The 24,827-nt window shown below is 42.2% G+C and overlaps 1 protein-coding gene across 1 annotated transcript in view; it reads right to left on the bottom strand.

The window, feature by feature from the left end:
- The window catches only part of LOC128685521 (opioid-binding protein/cell adhesion molecule), a 312,879-nt gene that overhangs the window by 75,011 nt on the left and 213,041 nt on the right, over positions 1-24,827 (bottom strand). Inside the window, exon 5 of the mRNA XM_070082745.1 lies at positions 5,876-6,010. Coding sequence (XP_069938846.1) covers positions 5,876-6,010 — 135 coding nt within the window. The remainder of the gene's footprint in view (positions 1-5,875; positions 6,011-24,827) is intronic.

Here is a 24,827-nt window from a genome sequence, read left to right as displayed (position 1 = left end):
GGTAGTGGAAGCAGTAGTGGTAGAGGTAAGGCTGGTAGTGGAAGCAGCAGTGGTAGAGGTAAGGCTGGTAGTGGAAGCAGCAGTGGTAGAGGTAAGGCTGGTAGTGGAAGCAGCAGTGGTAGAGGTAAGGCTGGTAGTGGAAGCAGTAGTGGTAGAGGTAAGGCTGGTAGTGGAAGCAGCAGTGGTAGAGGTAAGGCTGGTAGTGGAAGCAGTAGTGGTAGAGGTAAGGCTGGTAGTGGAAGCAGCAGTGGTAGAGGTAAGGCTGGTAGTGGAAGCAGCAGTGGTAGAGGTAAGGCTGGTAGTGGAAGCAGCAGTGGTAGAGGTAAGGCTGGTAGTGGAAGCAGCAGTGGTAGAGGTAAGGCTGGTAGTGGAAGCAGTAGTGGTAGAGGTAAGGCTGGTAGTGGAAGCAGCAGTGGTAGAGGTAAGGCTGGTAGTGGAAGCAGCAGTGGTAGTAGTAGAAGCAGCAGTGGTAGAGGTAAGGCTGGTAGTGGAAGCAGCAGTGGTAGAGGTAAGGCTGGTAGTGGAAGCAGCAGTGGTAGAGGTAAGGCTGGTAGTGGAAGCAGTAGTGGTAGAGGTAAGGCTGGTAGTGGAAGCAGTAGTGGTAGAGGTAAGGCTGGTAGTGGAAGCAGTAGTGGTAGAGGTAAGGCTGGTAGTGGAAGCAGCAGTGGTAGAGGTAAGGCTGGTAGTGGAAGCAGCAGTGGTAGAGGTAAGGCTGGTAGTGGAAGCAGCAGTGGTAGAGGTAAGGCTGGTAGTGGAAGCAGTAGTGGTAGAGGTAAGGCTGGTAGTGGAAGCAGTAGTGGTAGAGGCAAGACAGGTAGTGGAAGCAGCAGTGGTAGAGGTAAGGCTGGTAGTGGAAGCAGCAGTGGTAGAGGTAAGGCTGGTAGTGGAAGCAGCAGTGGTAGAGGTAAGGCTGGTAGTGGAAGCACCAGTGGTAGAGGTAAGGCTGGTAGTGGAAGCAGCAGTGGTAGAGGTAAGGCTGGTAGTGGAAGCAGCAGTGGTAGAGGTAAGGCTGGTAGTGGAAGCAGTAGTGGTAGAGGTAAGGCTGGTAGTGGAAGCAGCAGTGGTAGAGGTAAGGCTGGTAGTGGAAGCAGCAGTGGTAGAGGTAAGGCTGGTAGTGGAAGCAGCAGTGGTAGAGGTAAGGCTGGTAGTGGAAGCAGCAGTGGTAGAGGTAAGGCTGGTAGTGGAAGCAGCAGTGGTAGAGGTAAGGCTGGTAGTGGAAGCAGCAGTGGTAGAGGTAAGGCTGGTAGTGGAAGCAGCAGTGGTAGAGGTAAGGCTGGTAGTGGAAGCAGCAGTGGTAGAGGTAAGGCTGGTAGTGGAAGCAGCAGTGGTAGAGGTAAGGCTGGTAGTGGAAGCAGCAGTGGTAGAGGTAAGGCTGGTAGTGGAAGCAGCAGTGGTAGAGGTAAGGCTGGTAGTGGAAGCAGTAGTGGTAGAGGTAAGGCTGGTAGTGGAAGCAGCAGTGGTAGAGGTAAGGCTGGTAGTGGAAGCAGCAGTGGTAGAGGTAAGGCTGGTAGTGGAAGCAGTAGTGGTAGAGGTAAGGCTGGTAGTGGAAGCAGCAGTGGTAGAGGTAAGGCTGGTAGTGGAAGCAGCAGTGGTAGAGGTAAGGCTGGTAGTGGAAGCAGCAGTGGTAGAGGTAAGGCTGGTAGTGGAAGCAGCAGTGGTAGAGGTAAGGCTGGTAGTGGAAGCAGTAGTGGTAGAGGTAAGGCTGGTAGTGGAAGCAGTAGTGGTAGAGGTAAGGCTGGTAGTGGAAGCAGTAGTGGTAGAGGTAAGGCTGGTAGTGGAAGCAGTAGTGGTAGAGGTAAGGCTGGTAGTGGAAGCAGCAGTGGTAGAGGTAAGGCTGAAAGTGGAAGCAGCAGTGGTAGAGGTAAGGCTGGTAGTGGAAGCAGTAGTGGTAGAGGTAAGGCTGGTAGTGGAAGCAGTAGTGGTAGAGGTAAGGCTGGTAGTGGAAGCAGCAGTGGTAGAGGTAAGGCTGGTAGTGGAAGCAGCAGTGGTAGAGGTAAGGCTGGTAGTGGAAGCAGCAGTGGTAGAGGTAAGGCTGGTAGTGGAAGCAGCAGTGGTAGAGGTAAGGCTGGTAGTGGAAGCAGTAGTGGTAGAGGTAAGGCTGGTAGTGGAAGCAGTAGTGGTAGAGGTAAGGCTGGTAGTGGAAGCAGTAGTGGTAGAGGTAAGGCTGGTAGTGGAAGAAGTAGTGGTAGAGGTAAGGCTGGTAGTGGAAACAGCAGTGTTAGAGGTAAGGCTGGTAGTGGAAGCAGTAGTGGTAGAGGCAAGACAGGTAGTGGAAGCAGCAGTGGTAGAGGTAAGGCTGGTAGTGGAAGCAGCAGTGGTAGAGGTAAGGCTGGTAGTGGAAGCAGCAGTGGTAGAGGTAAGGCTGGTAGTGGAAGCAGCAGTGGTAGAGGTAAGGCTGGTAGTGGAAGCAGCAGTGGTAGAGGTAAGGCTGGTAGTGGAAGCAGCAGTGGTAGAGGTAAGGCTGGTAGTGGAAGCAGCAGTGGTAGAGGTAAGGCTGGTAGTGGAAGCAGCAGTGGTAGAGGTAAGGCTGGTAGTGGAAGCAGCAGTGGTAGAGGTAAGGCTGGTAGTGGAAGCAGTAGTGGTAGAGGTAAGGCTGGTAGTGGAAGCAGCAGTGGTAGAGGTAAGGCTGGTAGTGGAAGCAGCAGTGGTAGAGGTAAGGCTGGTAGTGGAAGCAGAAGTGGTAGAGGTAAGGCAGGTAGTGGAAGCAGCAGTGGTAGAGGTAAGGCTGGTAGTGGAAGCAGCAGTGGTAGAGGTAAGGCTGGTAGTGGAAGCAGCAGTGGTAGAGGTAAGGCTGGTAGTGGAAGCAGCAGTGGTAGAGGTAAGGCTGGTAGTGGAAGCAGCAGTGGTAGAGGTAAGGCTGGTAGAGGAAGCACCAGTGGTAGAGGTAAGGCTGGTAGTGGAAGCAGCAGTGGTAGAGGTAAGGCTGGTAGTGGAAGCAGCAGTGGTAGATGTAAGGCTGGTAGTGGAAGCAGCAGTGGTAGAGGTAAGGTAGGTACTTGTAGCAGTAGTGGTAGAGGTAAGGTAGGTACTTGTAGCAGTAGTGGTAGAGGTAAGGCAGGTAGTTGTAGCAGTAGTGGTAGAGGTAAGGTAGGTACTTGTAGCAGTAGTGGTAGAGGTAAGGCAGGTAGTTGTAGCAGTAGTGGTAGAGGTAAGGTAGGTACTTGTAGCAGTAGTGGTAGAGGTAAGGTAGGTACTTGTAGCAGTAGTGGTAGAGGTAAGGTAGGTACTTGTAGCAGTAGTGGTAGAGGTAAGGTAGGTACTTGTAGCAGTAGTGGTAGAGGTAAGGCTTGTAGGGGAAGTATTAATGATAATGTGATGTAGGGAGAGAGGTTTGCGGGACAAAAAATAAAAAAAAGGAGGCAAAAGAGAAGGTAGGAGCCAAAGGTAGCAGGGAAAGAGGTACGTATTAGGAGTAGTAGTAGTAGTGAAATTAGTCAAAGGCCATGAAATAGGAGCACTGGAGGAGAGCTAAGAGCCCACAAGGGGTTGAAACCCAAAACAAAAGGGTTGGGGGGTGGATTAAAGGATAAAACACTCACCGCAGAAGAAAGGAAACCCAAAACAAAAAAAGAAAGAAAAAATGTTGATGTAGAAATTGGATAAAAAAAATGAAGCAGGTTAAGTCACATATGTTCTATATTTAGAACATTTGACAATGTAGTGGGAAAGGAAGACATCTACAGAGACAAAGCCAGGACCAAAGTTCATACAAGGACAGTTGTGTATAAAAGAGGATTCAACACGACGTCGATTTTGAAAGTTTGATGTAGGGTAGATAGTTTTCCCAGAAGATCAGTCAATAGGATGACTGTGATCTCTAGCATGACAAAAACGAGCATTTGTTGGTGTCGACAATCCTAAAACTTCTTTTGTGCTCATTGAGTCTATCAGGAAGAGAACGGCCAGTTTCTCCAGAGTACTGAAGAGGATAAGAGGAACATGAAACAGAGTAGTCACCAGAGGCATCTATAGCGCGAGGGGATGAACGAACAAGGTTACTGGGAAGAGTGTTAGTCTGGCGAGAAGCAAGTTTCAGGTCTAAGGAACGGAGAGTTGTTGAGATTAGAAAGAATGGAAATATAGGGAAGGCAGAGAACAGATTTCACAAGAGTAGAGGGTGTGAGAGAGCAGAAATTCCATTTATCATTTGAGAAGGCAGAGTTTATGAAATAGAAAGGGTAGACTGTGTTTCGCAAGAGTATTTTTTACTTTCTGAGAAATTGATCTCTAACTCCTGAAACACTTTGTGGTGTAGACATTTAAATCCTACAGAAGGAGATGAATTTCAGCTCCTTGGCCATTCGAGTATTTTGAGGAACACTCAGAAGGCCAGTTTATTGTGCAATGATGCACGGGAGGCTGTGATTATTGGAGACGGGGAATAATACCTCTCTCAAACTAAGCAGTGACTCATATAATCTAGTTTTCAATATCTTCTAAAAACAGAACAATTTTATTTAGTGATCTTTTCCAATAATATACTTGCTAACCTCTGGTTCTCCCTGGTGATAATAGTAAATGTTTCTTCTATGCAGTAAACTTTAATGAGAAGTCAAAAACAGTTTATTATCAACCTTTCTCACGTACCCTCGTTTCCTCGTATGATCAAATTATCGAAAGTATAACATCCTCGAAGCAGCACTGCATGATCTTTGTGGGTTTAGCGCTTGGTTTTGATTATGAGAGTAATAACAGCATCCTGGTTCGTCACTCAGGTAGGTGACGACAGTAGGTGATTACCTGGATTACTGCACATCACAAAATTTGTAAATGATTAAGCGACGCCTCGATGTAATAAAAAAATGACAGTTATATTGCTAGCTACATTTTTTGGTTCAATATCTGACAAACTAAATATGATTTGGTTATTTCTGTGGTAAAAATAGAGATCCATATGCAGGAATATAGCAGAATTTAATTTTACTCGCTGCCAGGATTAATAACAAATATTACATCAATAGATCTCGTTTAAAGGACATGTCAGAACTTTAATATGTTTTATATTATTGAGTGAATTTTTATATTCTATCCAATTCCCTCGATAGTCAAAATTCTTTGGATTCGGTTGAGGGAACGCAACCGAACATTTGGATGACAATGATCTACTTGGAGTCAACCTAGAGGGTGCTTTGGGGGTGAACGCCCCCGCGGCCGGTCCATGACCAGGCCTCGAGGTGGATCAGGGCCTGATCAGCCAGGTTCTAATTGCCGGCCGCACTCAATCCAATGTATGAAACAAAGCTCAGCTGGTCAGGCAATAACTTAGGTGTCTGTCCAGATCTCTCTTGAAGAGGCCTAGGAGTCTGTTGGTAATCCCCCTTATGTATGCTGGGAGTTAGTTGAATAGTCTTGGGCCTTTTACAACTACTCTGTTATCTCTTAGTGTAGTTATGACACCTCTACTTTTCATTGAGAGGGATGTTGCACCCCCTGCTAAGTCTTTTACTTTCGTAGGATTTTCCAGGTGTAAATTATTATGTATCTTTCTAGATTGAGTTCAGAGGATTACAGGTGAAGGTACTTCAAATGCTTCCAGCAATTTAGAAGCTTGACTGTACTTTTACGTGCAGTGAAAATTCTCTGTATATTCTCCAGATCTGCAGTTTCCTCTACCATGAATGAGGCCGTAAGTGTGCCACAGTATTTCAGTCACATTCCAACTTGATGACACAGTGAAAGTTTTACCTTCCTAGTGGATGACAACAGTGAAAATTTTACCTTCCTAGTGGATGACAAAATGAGAGTTTTACCTTCCTAGTGGATAACACAGTGAAAGTTTTACCTTCCTAATGGATGACACAGTGTGTTACTTACCTGCTGGATGACTGTCACCTACTTGCAAGATGACGCCATTGAAGATGATAGTGTTACCTACCTGCTGAATGACACAGATGAGGGTGATAGTGTCACCTTCCTGCACGTGCAGTTCCTGAGAACCAAGAATGGCAGCACGTGGCGTGTTGACGTTAAGGTTGACGAACTGAGACAGCACTCCCGTTCCCGTGTACATCTGGTGACAGAAAGGGTGAATATATTTTAATACATCTTCATAGTTGTTGAAATAAGCTTGAGTGTCAATCATGGCGATTTCTATATTATATTTAATGAATGCCGTTGCTTACTTCCCAGTAATTGGTAAAGACTAAGATTTTTATTTATTATAATTAAACAGAGAACAATGAAAACCAGGTTTAGATCAATCTTGGATACTTTGTTTATTTGCACCAAGCACTTGATTCTCTTGTCACCGATGAACGGATGGCTCAGGTGAGCCATAGAAGTGACGAAACAGAAAAAAGGTGAGTTGGTACACTAAGGCATCTGTCAAGACAAAGAGCTTTATCCATGGAGGTGAAAAGAGGAACATTTCAGAGTATAATGGAGCAAGCACTGTTGTACTACTGGGAGGAGACTGGAGGCAGTGAATATGTCGTGTGTGAGGGAAATGTGTGAATTTGGTACTGGGAACTCGGAGTTTGGAGATAAAGAGGAGGTGTGGAGTTATTCACAGGACTGATAAAGGGTTGTAGAGAGAGTTTCGACATTCAGAGAGAATGAAGCAAAATAGGATGACTAGGAAGGTGTATAAATCTGGGGTGGAAGGAAGGAGGGAGACGAGTAGTCCAGGGAAAGGTTAGAGGGAGGGAGTAAAGGAAGATCTGAGTGCGAGGGGGTTGGACATCCAACAAGTTTGTGTGAACTTGTAGGATAGGAGTAGAAGCAGGTGATTTTTATATTTTGACGTGCTGTTGGAGTGTAAGCTAGGCAACATTTATGAAGAGATTCAGGGAAACCGGTTAGGCGGACCTGAGTCCTGCAGGCGAAAAGTACAGTGCCTGGACTTTGAAGGATGGTAGTGATATTGTGGTTTGCAGAGTCATCCAATATATGATGTAAATACACTTCTGGCAAGACGGTGATTAAGTGACAATGAAAGAGTTTCTTACTTTGTCAGGTCACCCAATCTTGGCAGTAAACAACGGGAAATAAGAACATAAGAAAAAAGGAACACTGCAACAGGCCTACTGACCCATACGGAGCAGGTCAATGTTCCCTCCCGGATTAGCCCAGTAACCCCCATCCGGATTAGCCCAATGACCCACCCAGTCTGGCCACCTCCACTCAGGGAAGGAACACGGCACCAGACCCAGCAGCACAAGCTAGTCAGGACCAACTCACACCCACCCACACCCACTCATGTATTTATCTAGCCTATTTTTAAAACTACACAACGTTTTAGCCTGAACAACTGTACTCGGGAGTTTGTTCCACTCATCCACGAATCTATTACCAAACCAGTGCTTTCCTATATCCTTCCTGAATCTGAATTTTTTCAACTTGAAACCATTGCTGCGAGTCCTGTCTTGGCTGGAAATTTTCAGCACGTATATGCATCTCCTTTATTTATTCCTGCTTTCCATTTATACACCTCGATCAAATCATCCCTAATTCTACGCGTTTCGAGAGAGTGCAGATTCAGGACACTCAGTCTATCCTCATAGGGAAGATTTCTGATATATGGGATCATCTTTGTCATCCTCCTCTGTATGATTTCCAAAGCATTTATATCAATTCTGTAAAACGGTGACCAGAACTGAGCAGCATAGTCTAAATGACGCCTAACCAAGGATACATACAGTTGAACAACCTGAGGACTTCTATTATTTATACTTCTAGATATGAAGCAAATAATTCTGTTAGCTTTATTGCGAACACTAATGCACTGTTGTCTTGGTTTTAGATTACTGCTAACCAGAACTCCTAAATCGCAATCAGTAGTATTAAGATCTACATTATTTAGTTTATATGTGGCATGGTTATTTACCTGTCCAACGTTTAGAAGTTTGCATTTGTCAATATTAAACTGCATCTGCCACTTCTCCGACCATTGCATCAGTCTATTCAAATCATCCTGGAGTGCTCTAGTGTGCTCATTAGAATGAATTGGACGGCCTATTTTGGTGTCATCAGCAAATTTGCTTATGTCGCTATTTATTCCCTCATCTATGTCGTTTATGTAAATTGTGAACAACAATGGGCCCAACATTGACCCCTGAGGAACACCGCTTCTGACGTGCCCCCATTCTGATTTCTCCCCATTAAATGCAAACTCTCTGCTGCCTATTTGTCAGCCATGCCTCTAACCAGGAAAAAATTTCTCCTATTCCGTGTGCCTTAAGTTTCCTCAATAGCCTCTGGTGTGGAACTCTATCGAAAGCCTTACTGAAGTCCATATACACAATATCATATTCATTACCATGATCTACCTCCTCAAACACCTTATTGAAAAAAGTTAGTAAACTCGTAAGACAGGAACGATCTTTATAAAACCGTGTTGAGATTCGTTAATCAATCTGTGCCTGTCAAGATGGCTACGAATTGCTTCGGCAATTATTGATTCCATAAATTTTCCCACTGTGGAGGTAAGGCTTATTGGTCTATAGTTCGAAGCCAAGGACCTGTCACCTGCATTATAAATAGGTATTACATTTGCCATTTTCCACTTATCAGGCACTATGCCAGTTTGTAGTGATATGTTGAAAAGATTAGCCAAAGGTATGCTAAGTTCCTCTTTACATTCCTTTAACACCCTTGCAAACAGTTCATCAGGATCTGGGGATTTGTTAGGTTTTAGTTTCTCTATTTGTCTGAGGACCATGTCACTAGTTACTGCAATCGTGCATAGCTTATTATCATCCTGTTCTACATATTCTACATAATCCATTATTTCAGGAATATCGCTAGTATTTTCCTGGGTGAAAACTGAGAGGAAGTAAGTATTTAGAATTTTACACATATCCTTATCACTGTCAGTGATCTGACCAGAGTTACTCTTAAGTGGGCCAATCTTGTCCCTAATCTTACTTCTGTATACCTGAAAGAACTCTTTTGGGTTAGTCTTTGTATCCCTTGCGAACTTAGCCTCATAATCCCTTTTTGCTTATATTTATTTCTTTATTTCTCTCTTTAATTGAATATATTGATTTCTTATCAGCTCATTCCCTCTTTTGATACGCCTATGTATGTCTCTCTTTTGGTCAATGAGGTGTTTTAATCTATTGTTCATCCATTTGGGATCATTTTTGTTAGATCTAATTTCCCTACTCGGAACAAAAGTTGTCTGGGCAGCTAGAACTATGCTCTGAAAAACGTTATATTGGCAACCAATCTCTCCTACCTGACCCATAGTTAGGACGTCCCAATTTAGGCCACCCAGGTAATTTTTCAGTCCCATGAAGTCGGCCAAGCGAAAATCTGAGACAGAGATTTGACTGCAGTTATCTGGGTAATTCCATGATATATTGAAACTAAGTGATTTGTGATCACTTTCCCCAAGCTCATCATTAACCTCAAGATTATTAATTAGTGAATCTTTGTTGGCAAGAACCAAGTCAAGCAGGTTGTTTCCTCTAGTTTGTTCTGTCACAACCTGTTCTAAAAAGCAATCCTGAACCGTGTCAAGAAAGTCACTAGACTGAAGATTTCCTGTCAAATTGTTCCAATCAATTTGTCTAAAGTTAAACTCTCCCATTATCAAAACATTTTCATATCTAGATGCCTTATGAATTTCGTCCCATAACAGCTTACTGCTCTCCCTATCAAGGTTTGGGAGCCTATAAATCACACCCAAAATTAATTTGTCACGTCCCACGAGAAAGTGTAGCCAAACAGATTCTGAGTTCAATGTTTCAAATTTTATATCATATCTAAGACACCAATTTAAATTTTCTCTGACTTCGCCACCCCACCACCCTTCCTGTTGACCCTATCAGTGTGGAATACTTTATAACCCTGTATGTTGCATTCAGAAGGCATTTCTCTATTTTTCAGGACGAACCAGGTCTCTGTTATGCCAATAATATCTATATTACTTACACTTGCAAGTAATCTTAGCATATCTATCTTATTTCTTAGACTCCTACTCTTGGGAGTTAGCGTGGGCTGTTACCCATATCATGGCTTGTTGTAGTGCTTTAGAATCCCAGGTTCATGCGTTGAAGAAGGAGATTCTACTTCTTCAGGAGGAAAATAGGAGGCTGAAGCATCGCATAGATGAGTTTGGGAGCGAGTGTGAGAAGGATTTAGCTGGTAAGGAAGGAATGGTCACCAGCAGTGATAGTGGCAGCCGCTTTAAGTGGCAAGTGGTTCACAGTTCAGGAAGAAGGAAGATGAGGAGATTTAATAGAGAAGATGAGAAGGCAGGAAATCGATTCTCTGTTCTCCAAGACGAGTGTACTTCAGTGGTTAGTGAGGTTGAAGGTACCACTGATTCACCTGCTAATCAAGGTAAAAATATTTTAATGGTAGGCGATTCTCAGGTAAGATATATGGACCGTGCATTTTGTAACAGAGACAGAAAGGTCAGACAGAGTGTGTCTTCCTTGAGCTGGTGTTGGCGACATAGTCAGCAGGTTGTATAATATTATGGCAGGTAATGGGAACAAGCCCATTATCTGTCTTAGTGCTGTGGGTAATGACATTGGGAACGGCAGGAGAGAGGAGCTGCTGGATAAGTACAGGTCAGCCATAGAAGTAGTTAGGTCAAGGGGAGGGATCCCGGTTATATGTAGCATCTTGCCTAGAAAGGGAGTAGGCAATGAATGGATGTCTAGGGCAATAGGTATAAATCGCTGGCTAGACAGGTACTGCAAGGAACTTGCAATCCCATTCAATGATAACTGGGACCTATTCATTGGCAAACATGATATGTATGCAAGGGATGGGGTTCATCTCTCTGGGGATGGAGTGGTTGCATTAGCCAATTCAATTGAGAGGGTAATTGATGACTTGTCTAGGAATTTAAACTGATAGATTATAGAGGTATGGGTGTTTGTGGGAAACAATCACGCTACAGCATTAGGGTTAAAAACAGCAGTTATTACCGGGATACCTCAGGGATATGTTTAAAAGACAATATTCAAAATAAAGTTGCTAGTAATGGCAAATCAATTGATCAACAAACAAAGAGAGATAGTAGAGGGCAACGAGTGAGTAGCTCCCTTAAGGTTTACTATACAAATAGTAGGAGTCTAAGAAATAAGATAGATGAGCTAAAATCACTTGCAAGTGTAGGTAATATAGATATTATTGGTATAACAGAGACCTGGTTCAACCTGAAAGATAGAGAAATGCCTTCTGAATGCAAAATACAGGGTTATAAACTATTCCACACTGATAGGGTCAACAGGAAGGGTGGTGGAGTGGCGATGTATGTCAGAGAAAATTTAAATTGTTGTCTTAGACATGATATAAGATTAGAAACATCGAACACAGAATCTGTTTGGCTTCAGTTCCTCGAGGGTCGTGACAAATTAATTTTTGGTGTGATTTATAGGCCCTCAAACCTTGGTAGGGAGTGCAATAAGCTGTTATGGGACGAAATTCATAAGGCATCTAGATATGAAAATGTTGTGATAATGGGAGATGTTAGCTTTTAACAAATTGATTGGAACAATATGACAGGAAATCTTGAGTCTAGTGACTTTCATGATACGGTTCAGGATTGCTTTTTAAAACAGGTTGTGACAGAACCAACTAGAGGAAACAATCTGCTTGACTTGGTTCTTGCCAACAAAGATTCACTAATTAATAATCTTGAGGTTAATGATGAGCTTGGGGAAAGTGATCACAAATCACTTAGTTTCAATATATCATGGAATTACCCAGATAACTGCAATCAAATCTCTGTCAGATTTTCGCTTGGCCGACTTCATGGGACTGAAAAATTACTTGGGTGGGCTAAATTGGGATGTCCTGACTATGGGTCAGGTAGGTGATCTTGGTTGCCAATATGACGTTTTTCAGAGCATAGTTCTAGCTGCCCAGACAACTTTTGTTCTGAGTAGGGAAATTAGATCTAACAAAAATGATCCCAAATGAATGAATGAAAGATTAAAACACCTCAAAGAGAGGCATATATAGGCGTATCAAAAGAGGGGATGGGCTGTTAAGAAATCAATATATTCAATTAAAGAGAGAAATAAAAAAAGGAATAAGAAAAGCAAAAAGAGATTATGAGGCTAAGGTCGCAAGGGATTCAAAGACTAACCCAAAAGGGTTCTTTCAGGTATACAGAAGTAAGATTAGGGACAAGATTGGCCCACTTAAGAGTAACTCTGGTCAGATCACTGACAGTGATAAGGATATGTGTGAAATTCTAAATACCTACTTCCTCTCAGTTTTCACCCAGGAAAATACTAGCGATATTCCTGAAATAATATATTACGTAGAACTGGATGATAATAAACTATGTACGATTGCGGTAACTAGTGACATGGTCCTCAGACAAATAGAGAAACTAAAACCTAAGAAATCCCCAGGTCCTGATGAACTGTTTACAAGGGTGTTAAAGGAATGTAAAGAGCAACTTAGCATACCTTTGGCTAATCTTTTTAACATATCACTACAAACTGGCATAGTGCCTGATAAGTGGAAAATGGCAAATGTAATACCTATTTACAATGCAGGTGACAGGTTCTTGGCTTCGAACTATAGACCAATAAGCCTTACCTCCATAGTGGGAAAATTTATGGAATCAATAATTGCCGAAGCAATTCGTAGCCATCTTGATAGGCACTGATTGATTAATGATTCTCAACACGGTTTTACAAAGGGGCGTTCCTGTCTTACGAATTTACTAACTTTTTTCAATAAGGTGTTTGAGGAGGTAGATCATGGTAATGAATATGATATTGTGTATATGAACTTCAGTAAGGCTTTCGATAGAGTTCGACACCAGAGGCTATTGAGGAAACTTAAGGCACACGGAAAAGGAGGAGAATTTTTTTCCTGGGTAGAGGCATGGCTGACAAATAGACAGCAGAGAGTTTACATAAATGGGGAGAAATCAGAATGGGGGTACGTCAGAAGCGGTGTTCCTCAGGGGTCAGTGTTGGGCCCGTTGTTGTTCACAATTTACATTAACGACATAGATGAGGGAATAAATAGCGACATGAGCAAATTTGCTGATAACACTAAAATAGGCCGTCCAATTCATTCTAATGAGGACACTAGAGCACTCCAGGTTGGTTTGAATAGAATGACGCAATGGTCGGAGAAGTGGCAGATGCAGTTTAATATTGACAAATGCAAAGTTCTAAATGTTGGACAGTTAAATAACCATGCCACATATAAACTAAATAATGTAGATCTTAATACTACCGATTGCGAAAAGGATTTAGGAGTTCTGGTTAGCAGTAATCTAAAACCAAGACAACAGTGCATTAGTGTTCGCAATAAAGCTAACAGAATTCTTGGCTTCATATCTAGAAGTATAAATAATAGAAGTCCTCAGGTTGTTCTTCAACTCTATATATCCTTGGTTAGGCCTCATTTAGACTATGCTGCTCAGTTCTGGTAACCGTATTACAGAATGGATATGAATGCTCTGGAAAACGTACAAAGGAGGATGATCCCATGTATCAGAAATCTTCCCTATGAGGATAGACTGAAGGCCCTGAATCTGCACTCTCTCGAAACGCGTAGAATTAGGGATGATATGATCGAGGTGTATAAATGGAAAACAGGAATAAATAAAGGGGATGTAAATAGTGTGCTGAAAATTTCCAGCCAAGACAGGACTCGCAGCAATGGTTTCAAGTTGGAAAAATTCAGATTCAGGAAGGATATAGGAAAGCACTGGTTGGTAATAGAGTTGTGGATGAGTGGAACAAGCTCCCGAGTACAGTTATTGAGGCTAAAACGTTGTGTAGTTTTAAAAATAGGTTAGATAAATACATAAGTGAGTGTGGGTGGGTGTGAGTTGGACCTGACTAGCTTGTGCTGCTGGGTCTGGTACAGTGCTCCATCCTTGAGTGAGGATGACCAGACTGGGTGGGTCATTGGGATAATCCCGGGGGTGGGTCATTGGTCTAATCCGGGGGGGGGGAAGACAAGGACGTGCTCCGCATAGGTCAGGCGTGTTGCAGTGTTCCTTCTTTCTTATGTTCTTATGTTATACTGCCATATATTGTGGCAAAGATGTTTTCATTCGACAGATCTCACTTATTTCCATAAGCAGGCGTTTCAAAATGTATATTATTTAAGCTAGACGTTTCATTTATGAACATTAGAAAAGGTCATTTGCGACTTACCAAAACATCATAGCAAAAAGAGTCTATGACACATTAGTATGCACAATTCCTGGCGACTTCAGTTCTCTGTGAGCGGTAAATATTAGCCTAGACATGAAAAAATAGATCTCTGCAGTTGATGTGTGTAGTATAAAAAAAATCCTGCCCCTCGCAGTACATAAGGAACAGTTAACCTCTGGCTCTGTTTTAGGTTTAAAATGCTGACTCTGGAACGTTTTCTAGGGCAGTCTCCGTGGATTTATTAGCCACTCTAAGTGGCTAAGAAAAGCGTCGAATGACTGAGCCTGGGTTTTATTCCTGGGAAAGGGAGAGAGCACCCCTTTCCTTGTCTATTTTATACGTATTTACTTGGTAAGTTTCAATTATTGGGATGACGTAAACCACCACCTATGATTCATGGTTATAGTTTATATGCTGAGGAATAGGTAAAAAAAATCGCTATTTTTGTGTGTGAAACGATGGATTTGCAAATGGAGGGACATGGAGACGTAAATAATGAGAAGAGGGAAGGTTACTTTAGTGGCTAGTATGCCTGCAGTTTTAGTTTTGAACTCTGTCGTTAAAATGAAATTTGTTGACTAAACATTAGCGTAATATGGCTCTGGTGGCTAAAGCTCTCGCTTCACACGGCGAGGGTCGGGATTCGATTCCCAGCCAGGGTAGAAACATTGGGCGTGCTTCTTTACACTTGTTGTCTATGTGCACCTATCAGTAAATGGGTACCTTGGTGTTAGTCGACTGGTGTGGGTCGCATCCTGGGACACTGACCTAATTTGTCCGAAATGCTGAGCATAACAAAGGGCTTTCTATATAGACGTATGTCAGCTAGACCTGTATACCTTGTGCATGTTCCTGTAGTAAATAAAGATATTATTATTATAATATAGGCCGAATATAGGCTTCAAATTGGGAAAAAAAGGCTGTTGCAGGAAGTGCTCACAGTTCTCTTACTTTGCGCCTGCATAATTTCGTATTTCATCAACGTTTGCATTTTTGGTGTAATCTTCAGAACAAAGAGTCTCAACCCTTTTAGAAGATATATTTTTTAACGTGAACAAAGGAGGCCTTCAGTTGGAGGATGTGGATTTGTTAATTAAGGGTTAGGGGTTTAAATAAGAAATATATAAGTTTTATCAAAGGGAAAGGTACACATTTTTTTCATTAATTTGTCTTATTACTACCTTATTTTGAATGAGTAATTACATATTGGCAAGATTCTATGATACAGAACAGATTAGAATAAAAATTAAATAGCCATAGAGATATTCTAGGGGAAACATTTAGGGATTTGTATAAACTTTGTGGGCTTAAATATATTTTTATTATTCTAACAAAGTTAAAATATATATTATTATAGGTGGTAAAAATGCTTCTGTTACTTATAATAATTAGGGACCAGTAATTAGTTATTTCAACTATATTCGTAACTTTTTGTGTAATGCTAGAATGCAGGAAAAAGGCAAAATTGGGAAGATGGTGATGAGATCGGCCTAATTATTTCTTTCTTCGCTGGTTGTCTGCTGACAACCAGCGAAGGATAGAAAATTAGAAACTACTAACAACTTTGCTGTGCTTCAAAAGACTAACGCAGGACGACCAGTGTAGCAACAGTGTAGCAACAGTCAGGGACGACAGTAAAAGACAATCAAGGTAAAAATATTTATGCGAGGGATTTCAAGATAAAGTACATGGATTGGGTGCTTTTTCTTAGAGAAAAGAAGACGAGGTAAAGGGTGTGTTTTCCATGAGCTGGGACGCAGGATATCATTAGCCGTCTTCACAACCTCTTGGATGGTAATACCACTAATCCATTTGTCTCACTGCGGAAGGCAATGATGTTGGTAAGAATAAGAGTGAGCACTTGATTAGCAGGTATAGGTCAGTAACAGACATAATTAGGAAAAAGGAAGAGTGCCCTGTTGAACGTTGTAGCTCACCGAGGATTGGAGTTGCCAGTGAGTGGTTGTCCAGGCAACTGGTGTTAATTGCTGGCTAGACAAATACTATGAAGTTATTGCAGTACCATTTATTGACAACTGGAACCACTTTTATGGCAGAAATAAGATGTATGCCAACTAACATTAGCTAGCTTAGTGAAGAGAACTGCTAGTGCTTTATATTAGAAACCGTCAGTGGTATGCCTATTAGTAGGAAAAGAATGTAATCTGTTAGTATAGTATTGTGCAGTGTGAAGTATCAGGGTTACAATATTTTTGATTTCAGGCATGTGAGTTGTCGGTTAAATGACTCGGAATTATTAGTTAATACTGGTCGTGTCAGTTAGAAAACACTAGGTGATAAGTGAAGCAGCAGAGATGGAGGAGTGTTAGGTAAGACACATATGCAACAGTTAGGTATCTTTATTTCGAAACGTTTCGCCTACACAGTAGGCTTCTTCAGTCGAGTACAGAAAAGTTGATAGAAGCAGAAGAGACTTCAAGACGATGCAATCAGTCCATACCATTTTAATGTTCAGAGATGGAGGAGGGATGTAGATTAGTAGGATAAATAAATTGAGGAAGGAGTTTCTAAGTACGTATTACACAAACAGTCACAGCGTTAGAAATAAGATGGACGAGATAACATTAGATGCATGTACGGGACGCTCTGATGGTTATGCAATAACATGGATATGGATAAATATGAAGAATCGAGATTGGCTAGCCGAGTGGAGCAATCAGGGAGATAAGTTGCTCCACGATGGCAAAAATATTAGGAGGGTGGTGGGGTAGTACTATTTGTGCGAAAAAAAAACTTGAATTACTACATTAACACAGAAATAAAGACTAACGATACAGACACAAAGACTAGGTATAATTTTCCATAGAAATGTGAAAATTTTTGCTGTGAGATATACTGTCCCCAAACTTGGTATCCAAAGAAGACTTTTTTGGGTGCAAAACGTTAATGCTTTGTGCTCAGGGTCCGTGGGAATGTTATTTTAAGTGTAGCTTGTAACCAAGATGAACTCAATCCTGGGAGCAAAGAATCGTAAATAAATCTGTTGAGTTAGATGACGTAGTAATTAAAGAGGATTTTAACTTTATTCAAATCGAGAAAAATTCCTAACTAGCAGTCTACCATTACATGTCTTCCTAGACGTAATTCAGGACTGTTTGTTTTTTATTTCAAGATTGTAACTGAAACAACGAGGGAAGATGGTCTGCTAATTTTGGTTCCGGCAAATTTGGAGAATTTTTATTTATAATCTGGAGATTACAGAAGAGGTTGGCGTGACCGACCACAAATCGATTATATTAATCAATGAATGGAAATATGTGAGTGAATGTAATACAGTAATGGGGTCCCAGGCTATTATTCCGTAGAATGTAATGGGCCTAGAGACCATCTGTCATGTCTTGAAAAGGGGAAACCAAAAGAACTATTAATATAACCGTTTTCTATATATACGCTGCCCAAAGAATATAATATATATATATAATATATATATATATATATATATATATATAATATATATATATATATATATATATATATATATATAATATATATAAATAAACAAAATACATTTACAGAAAAAAACATAAACATGAATACAATGGCACAATGTATCAAAGATGATGAATTTCCTCCAGCTCCTCCGAGGCTGGACGTGAACCAAGTATGCAGCAAGCATTTCCCCTCTGGATGGCGACGCTGAGGCGCTGGAACATGAAAGTGGCTGCCCTTGGGTCCCTGGTGGTGTCGATGAGTCTGGAACCCAATTCTTTAAGGAAACGTGTGGCATTTTTTCCCCATGATCCCAAGGTCTCTGATCCCACTGGGACAAATTGATACTGTTGGCTAATGTCCCTGTACTTGCTGATCTTGTACTCCTCCCTGTGGTCAGCAGCTCCTCCCCGTCGCCCCACACTGTGATGGATATAGGTGTCAGCCAGTGTGGACACACAGGTATAGTCCCATGCTAAGAGCTTGCCATTCTTCCAAGGATAGATGGTGATCCCGTTGGGGCGGTTTGCTGGGTTGTGGGTATTGTTTGCTGCAAGTGATCGTGGCTCCCTCTCGGCAGGGCATCCAGCTGTAGCAAGGGTTCTCTTAATGATGTCGTTGACCTCATTGTGTCTTGCATGCCAGCCCTTGGTTTTGGAACAGTTAAGACCATGTAGACCGTATTGGTCTGCTTGCACTTCGCCGCAAATACACATATATTCTGTGTGAATTGGGGCAGCAAGGCGCAGAGCCACTGCAATACGGAGGGTCTTAGGGTCGAGTCGCGTTCCCATTGCCGATATGGGAACTGTTTGGAGGAAGTCCCCGGAGTGAGGTGCACTCACAGCCTGGAGACGGGCAATCTCCCTATCTGATGTTGCAGCCCTGAGCATGTTGGCAAGCACCTTTTCAGCAATTGGGCTATCCCAGCTTGACTGTTTGTGAGCCAGTGCTGCACTAGGGTTTGGTGCTGGAGCAGCAAGAGTCTCCCATTCGGTGATGGCACTGACATAGCTAGGGTCTTCTATTCCTGCTGAGTCACTGAGGGTGTCAGGAAGAATTTGTCTTATCAACTCGTTTGATGCAATGGAAGAGGATAGGAAAGCTGGTAGAGCAATCTGGGAGGATCTGCGTACTCCTAGCCCTCCAAGCCTGACCGGAAGTGAGGCTTGCAACCACTGTCCATCGTCAAGGGAAAGATTCAATACACTCTCTAGCATGGCCTTCAGGAGAGAGTCATATTCCTTGAGTTTTGGACTGCTGAAGGCTGGGGAGCATCTCAGAAAATAGGTAAGTTTTGGGGTTGACAGGCACCTGGTGAGTAGGTAGAAGGCATCGTGTGTGTCAATGTCTTTCATCCTGCTTTCCATCGTCCGGAGGTCTGAGACTTTTTTTCCTAGGATCAGATCGATGGCATTGGACCCAAGAGGAGCACCGAGGAGAGTGCTATTGGCTGGATCAATGGCTCGTGCTCCTGGTAAAACGGTACTAATATTCTGGATCAACTGTTGATTGGTAGAAACTATTTCACATTTGGTGGGGTTTAAAGAAAGGCCCAGGCTTTCTCCCATGTCTTTAATTTTACTGATGTCCTCCAGGAGAGATTCTGTTGTGCCAGCTAGGGTACCGTCGTCCAGGAACCAGATATTGAGCTCGCTGGAGAGTGCCTCCGTGACTTCCTTGATGACCAAACAAAATAGAAAGGGGGCGAGAGGGTCCCCCTGTTGCACGCCCTCACACGAGTCAATTTCATGGTCCCCAAACAATAGTTTGGAAGTCACACTATAACACGATTCTATGAAGGGATAAAGGGAAGGGAAGTTTCTATAAACTGCTTGGAGAGCAGCATCCCTTTTGACTGAGTTGAAAGCATTGGCAAAGTCCAATTTGACCAAGGCTTTTTCATAGGACATGTTTTTGATATATACTCGTGCTGCGTGGGCAGCTGCTTCACAGCCCTGTTGAACGCCGAAACCGAGCTGAGTTGGTTTCAGCATTGCAGCAGCCTCTTGACTCACCCTTCTTACTGCAGCCTTGGCGACTAGGCGCCGAAGGGTGTTACCCACTGCAATGGGCCTGATTCCGCCATCCTTTTTCCGGAGGGCACACAATGAGGCACCAAAGAAAAAGGGTCTGATGGCCTCTGGGACACCGCCAGCCAGGCACAGGTTGGAAAATTTGGTGAGTTCAGACAGCAGCCTCTCTGAAACCTCACCAAGTGCTGGATTGAGTATTTGTTTTAAGTGTTGAGGCCTTAAACCGGTGAAACCTCTTGCTGAACCCTGTGGAAATGACATAGCAGCTTTATACACATCAGCATCCTGTAAGGTTAGATGTTCTTCGCCTGCTGCAATGTCAGGGAGGTCAATGTTGGTACTGGGAGCCCTGGGTGGATGTTTGTCCTTCAGAGCTTGCGCCGTGCTGACGTCCTTGGGAGCGATGGTATCCTCACTGGTTATAAGTCTCAAAGCTCCAATAGTATTACCCTCTTCTATTTTTTTGCTAATTTGGGCTCTGATTTTTGAGGTGTCGGGTGTCCTGTTGTTGGCATTTGCCCGGCGGGTGTTTGTCGCCCTAGGGGGGAGACGGACGAGGTTGTCATCCCTTGGGAATGCATTTATTGCCCTAATAACATGTGTTGCTAGTGACTTGTCCCTCCTTGGTGGGACAGCCAAACATATATATATTCTTTCTTTCAATGCACCGACCGTATCCCACCGAGGCAGGGTGGCTCAAAAAGAAAAACGAAAGTTTCTCCTTTTACATTTAGTAATATATATATATATATATATATATATATATATATATATATATATATATATATATATATATATATATATATATATATATATATATATATATACTAACCCCCTTGCTCCCGGCATTATAGTCGACTTTTACGACACGCATGGCTTACGGAGGAAGAATTATGTTCCGCTTCCCCATGGATATATATATATATATATATATATATATATATATATATATATATATATATATATATATATATATATATATATATATAGATATATTCCCTATAGGGAAATGGTATCGGATAAAATGGTTCGAAAATGGAAGAACGTGAGACATAAATATCTTTAAAGGGAGAAGAAAGGAATTTATAGGCGTATTTGTAGAGGAGAGGATAATTTTAAGAACCATTACTTTCATATTGAAAGGGAGGTTAAAAAAATGGTAAAAGAAAGCTAAACATGACTTTGAAATTGTAGCGGAAAGACATCAAAGACAAATAGAGAAGGTTAATTTAAAAATAATTCTGGACACCTTACTAACAATAAAAACGAAATGTTCTCAAATTTTAAGTGTCATTTTCCATCGGTCGTCACATCAGAAGGTATAAATAATTTCCTCTGTAATTACGTAATCTTATTGTCACTGGTGATATGGATATTAAAGAAATTGATATTAATTAAAGCAATGTAAAACAACGGATCCCCAAGACTTTTTTTCACTGGTTCTCAGAGTGCAAAATGGGACGTAGTGCAGCATTAACTAACCATTATAATGGATCATCAGGTGTAGTGCTGGAAATATGGAAGATAGCTAATGAAATATCCATTATTCAATCATGGGATAAGTTATTGCAACGAATTACCCCCCAGTAAGCCGGACCTCAATAGTAGACAAATTATTAGATTTAAATAGTCGACATATTAAAGCACCTTGAAAAGCATATGATCATTAAGTTCAACACAGAGTCAGGTGGGGTCGTTCATGCCTGGCAAATTTACCGACCTCTTTCAGTAAAGTATTTGAAACAGTGGATCATGATAAAGAATACAATTTTGTTTATGTCGACTTCAGAAAATCGATATAAACAAAAAGCGCTTATAAAAAAAAAAGTGGCAGCACATGGCATAGGTGAAAATATTTCTTCATGGGTAGAAACATAGCTAACTAATAAATAGCAAAGAATGTGCGTTACTGGGGTGAAATCACAATGGACGCCAATTACAAGTGGCGTTCCGCAAGGATTAGTTTTAGGCCCCTTATTATTCATAATTTAAATAAGTGGGGAACCATCCACGAACCTTTCGAAGGTTTCTTTTGGGAAGTGGAATAGGTCGATGGGAATGTCGCCCTCGTAGAGTGAGAAAACAAGAGGGAAAACAAGGAGAAGCGCAGGCACATTTTACCGAGCATTTGTATAGTCGTGTGTGGAGTTCCTTGGGATGTTTGAATCTTTTGTAAGAGGTATAAAAGCAGAGATTTTTCCCAGCCAAAGGTCATCAGCAATCATTATTTTTTTATTTTATGCAGTAGTAAGGGCAGCTTCAAATCCTTTATCTTTTTGAAAATTGTCCGAACAGATTTCGGCGGCGTCAGAGGTGTCCGGACTGACTGGGAAAAAAGTGTTGGTAGCGGATGCCAAGGTGCCAAACCTGGCAGTTTGGTGTCTGGAGATTGAAAGGTCAGCAGTAGATGCAGGGATGGCACAGGCGGCAGTTTCGTTAGGAATAAATACCCAAGAGGTAACAATGAGCTCAGTTGACTCAGGTATGTGTTCGCCGGAGTGAACCTGGTTAACAGATTTTTTACCAACCAGTTTTAGTAGAATCACACAGCTTCGTTTTTGGGAGATTGGTATGCCGAATGTATAGTTAGCAATTTTATTTATTTATTTATTTATTTTTTTTTTTTTTATTTTTTTTTTTTTTTGACTGGAGGCGTTTTTAGGTGGGCAACAACTATGCAGGTGAGGATTTTCTTGGTGACTTGATTTTGAAAGATGGATGTTGAATTCATGGTAGTAGAGGCTGTTTCGCAACTTGAAGTATTTTCTTAGTGTCAACGCATAGACGTGTGACAGCAGCATATGTTGTTCCATTCTTGATCTGGTGTCTCTTCTGGGAGTCAGTGAGTTTCTCAGTGATGATTTTCTCGTGTATGGAGAATCTGGCAGCAAGGGTTGCTTAATCGCCTTTATAGTGTAAGCACTTAAATTCGTCAATCTTTTGGCATTCATTATGAGTGTGGCGACAGCACTGAAGATTTAAAAGAACTTCTTTGCTTTTGAGGGAGCAACCCTCGATGGAGTAGCAGGTCTAGCAAGGAGTGATGTGATTGTAGTACACAGGCTCAATGTTGTGTGGACCGATATGGTAGTGAGAGATGCGTAATACAGTGAAGACAGTAGTAGTGGTCATGGAAGAGTCTGTAAGCTTTAGTTTTAGCTTTCAGGAGACGGTAGGGATCTTGATGACTTCTTGGAGTTCAGAGCATGTGTTGATTCTCAATCGATTTGCGACTGTCGTAGGAATCAAGTCTTCTGATGAAGACCAAATTCATCACCCGGAGTGAATGTGAGGAAACGACACTGATGTGGTTCCTTGGGAGAAACTGGATGGCTTAGCTGGTCCCTACCTTGTTCCCGTCTTTACTGAAACAGTCACCCACAAACGTGTCCCTGATTGTGATGAATTTAGCGAGACGAACTCCAGGATGTATCCCTCACTACAGCAGGTAGCACCTGCTTCATGAGAGCAGAAGTGTCCCCATGAAATGGGCGGTGCTACAGGATCTTGAAGAGTAAAGGATCCCTTTCTAAACGGGGATCCCAGAGAGACTGGCAGTGTGAAAGAGCGTGGTGAGGATGCAGTGATTGCTTGTGTGAATACATCGTGGTGTGATAACAGCTTGTGAGTGTGAAGTGAGGCCGAGAAAATGAACGAACAAGCTCTCAAGTAATGAGAGAGCATAGGGAAAGAGCAGCGTGAAATGGAGCGTCATCTACTGGAGAAACAAGACTAAGCAGCTATGCAAATTGATGGCTGCATACAAGAGCAGGAAAGTAGGCAAAAAGAACACGTTGATCCGAAGTTCATAACATGGGTTCATTGTTGAGGAACCGTTCTTGGTTCTTATGAAGGCTTCTTCTGGTAGGTAAAAGAGGTCGTATGGGATGTCATTCTCGCTGTTATGTCGAATGACGAAGACAATTACTTGGTTAGTTGTGAAGATGTAGGGACGGCACGAGGCGAATTTTAAGACTTGTGCATAGTTTTGTGCATAGTTCCTGTGAGTACATGGAGCTACTGTTTGAAGGTGTGCGAGTATCCAATTCGCCACACCTTTAAAATTAGCGATGATAGTAGCATTAATTCTTTCAATTCCCGGAGTATGGTTCTAAATTACTTCAGTGGCGGTAGTGACGGCGTCTTAAAATTTTGAAAGTGACGCATTAGCGGATGGTGAGAAGGTGGCAGACGTGGTTGTCTGTAGTCTTGGTGTTGAAAGCTCGGCAGTTGATCACAAGGGTGGCAATCGACTTGGTTTCTTCAGAGATGAGTACTGTGCACATCATGGAACTTCATTTCAGTAAGGTTTTTGGGTTTCAAGGTAGTCTAATTCTTCGTGCTTTCATCCAGAAGGACTGATGATGGGTTTATATCAATAGAGGCCGGGAATGTGGGCGGTTGGGTAATTTGAAAGATTTTTTTTTTTTGGTTTTCTTGATTTCATCGGAAATTTGTCATTTATTCTGGGAACTGGACAGTTTCTTAATAGCAATTTTCTTTTGCATGGAGCAGCTGGCAGTAGGGAAGCAGTCCTTGGTGATGCATGTATTGAAGGAGCAGATTCAGCAGAGGTAGTGCTCAGGCTTGATATTACATGTGTTGGGTAGCAGTAGTGCCACCAGAAGTGAGGTGCGGAGACTAGAGATGGTCTCCGCGAGGTGGTCACGTGTGGTCATACCTGTCCTAAGCTCTCTGAGAGTTAGCGAGGGGTGCTACCAAGCACCATGGCTTGTTGTAGTGTTTTAGAATCTTAGGTTCAGGTGTTGAAAAAGGAGGTTCTACTTCTTCAGGAGGAAAATAGGAGGCTGAAGCATCGCCTAGATGAGTTTTGGAGTGAGTGTGAGATGGATTTAGCTGGTAAGGAGGAAATAGTCACCAGCAGTGAGAGTGGCAGCCGCTTTAAGTGGCAAGTGGTTCACAGTTCAGGAAGAAGGAAGATAAAGAAAGTTAACAGAGAAGATGTGAAGGTAGGAAATCGATTCTCTGTTCTCCAAGACGAGTGTACTTCAGTGGTTAGTGAGGTACCACTGATTCCCCTGCTAATCAAGGTAAGAATACTTTAAATGTAGAAGATTCTCAGGTAACATATATGGGCTGTGCTTTTTGTAACAGAGATAGAAAGGTCAGACAGAGAGTGTGCTTCCAGGAGCTGGTGTTGGTGACATAGTCAGCAGGTTGGATAATATTATGTCAGGTAATGGGAACAAGCCCATTATCTTAGTGTTGTGGGTAAAGGCAGTGGGAA

Source organism: Cherax quadricarinatus, chromosome 8, assembly GCF_038502225.1.
Source record: "Cherax quadricarinatus isolate ZL_2023a chromosome 8, ASM3850222v1, whole genome shotgun sequence".
NCBI lineage: Eukaryota > Metazoa > Arthropoda > Malacostraca > Decapoda > Parastacidae > Cherax > Cherax quadricarinatus.
This window is presented reverse-complemented; position numbering and strand designations above follow the sequence as displayed.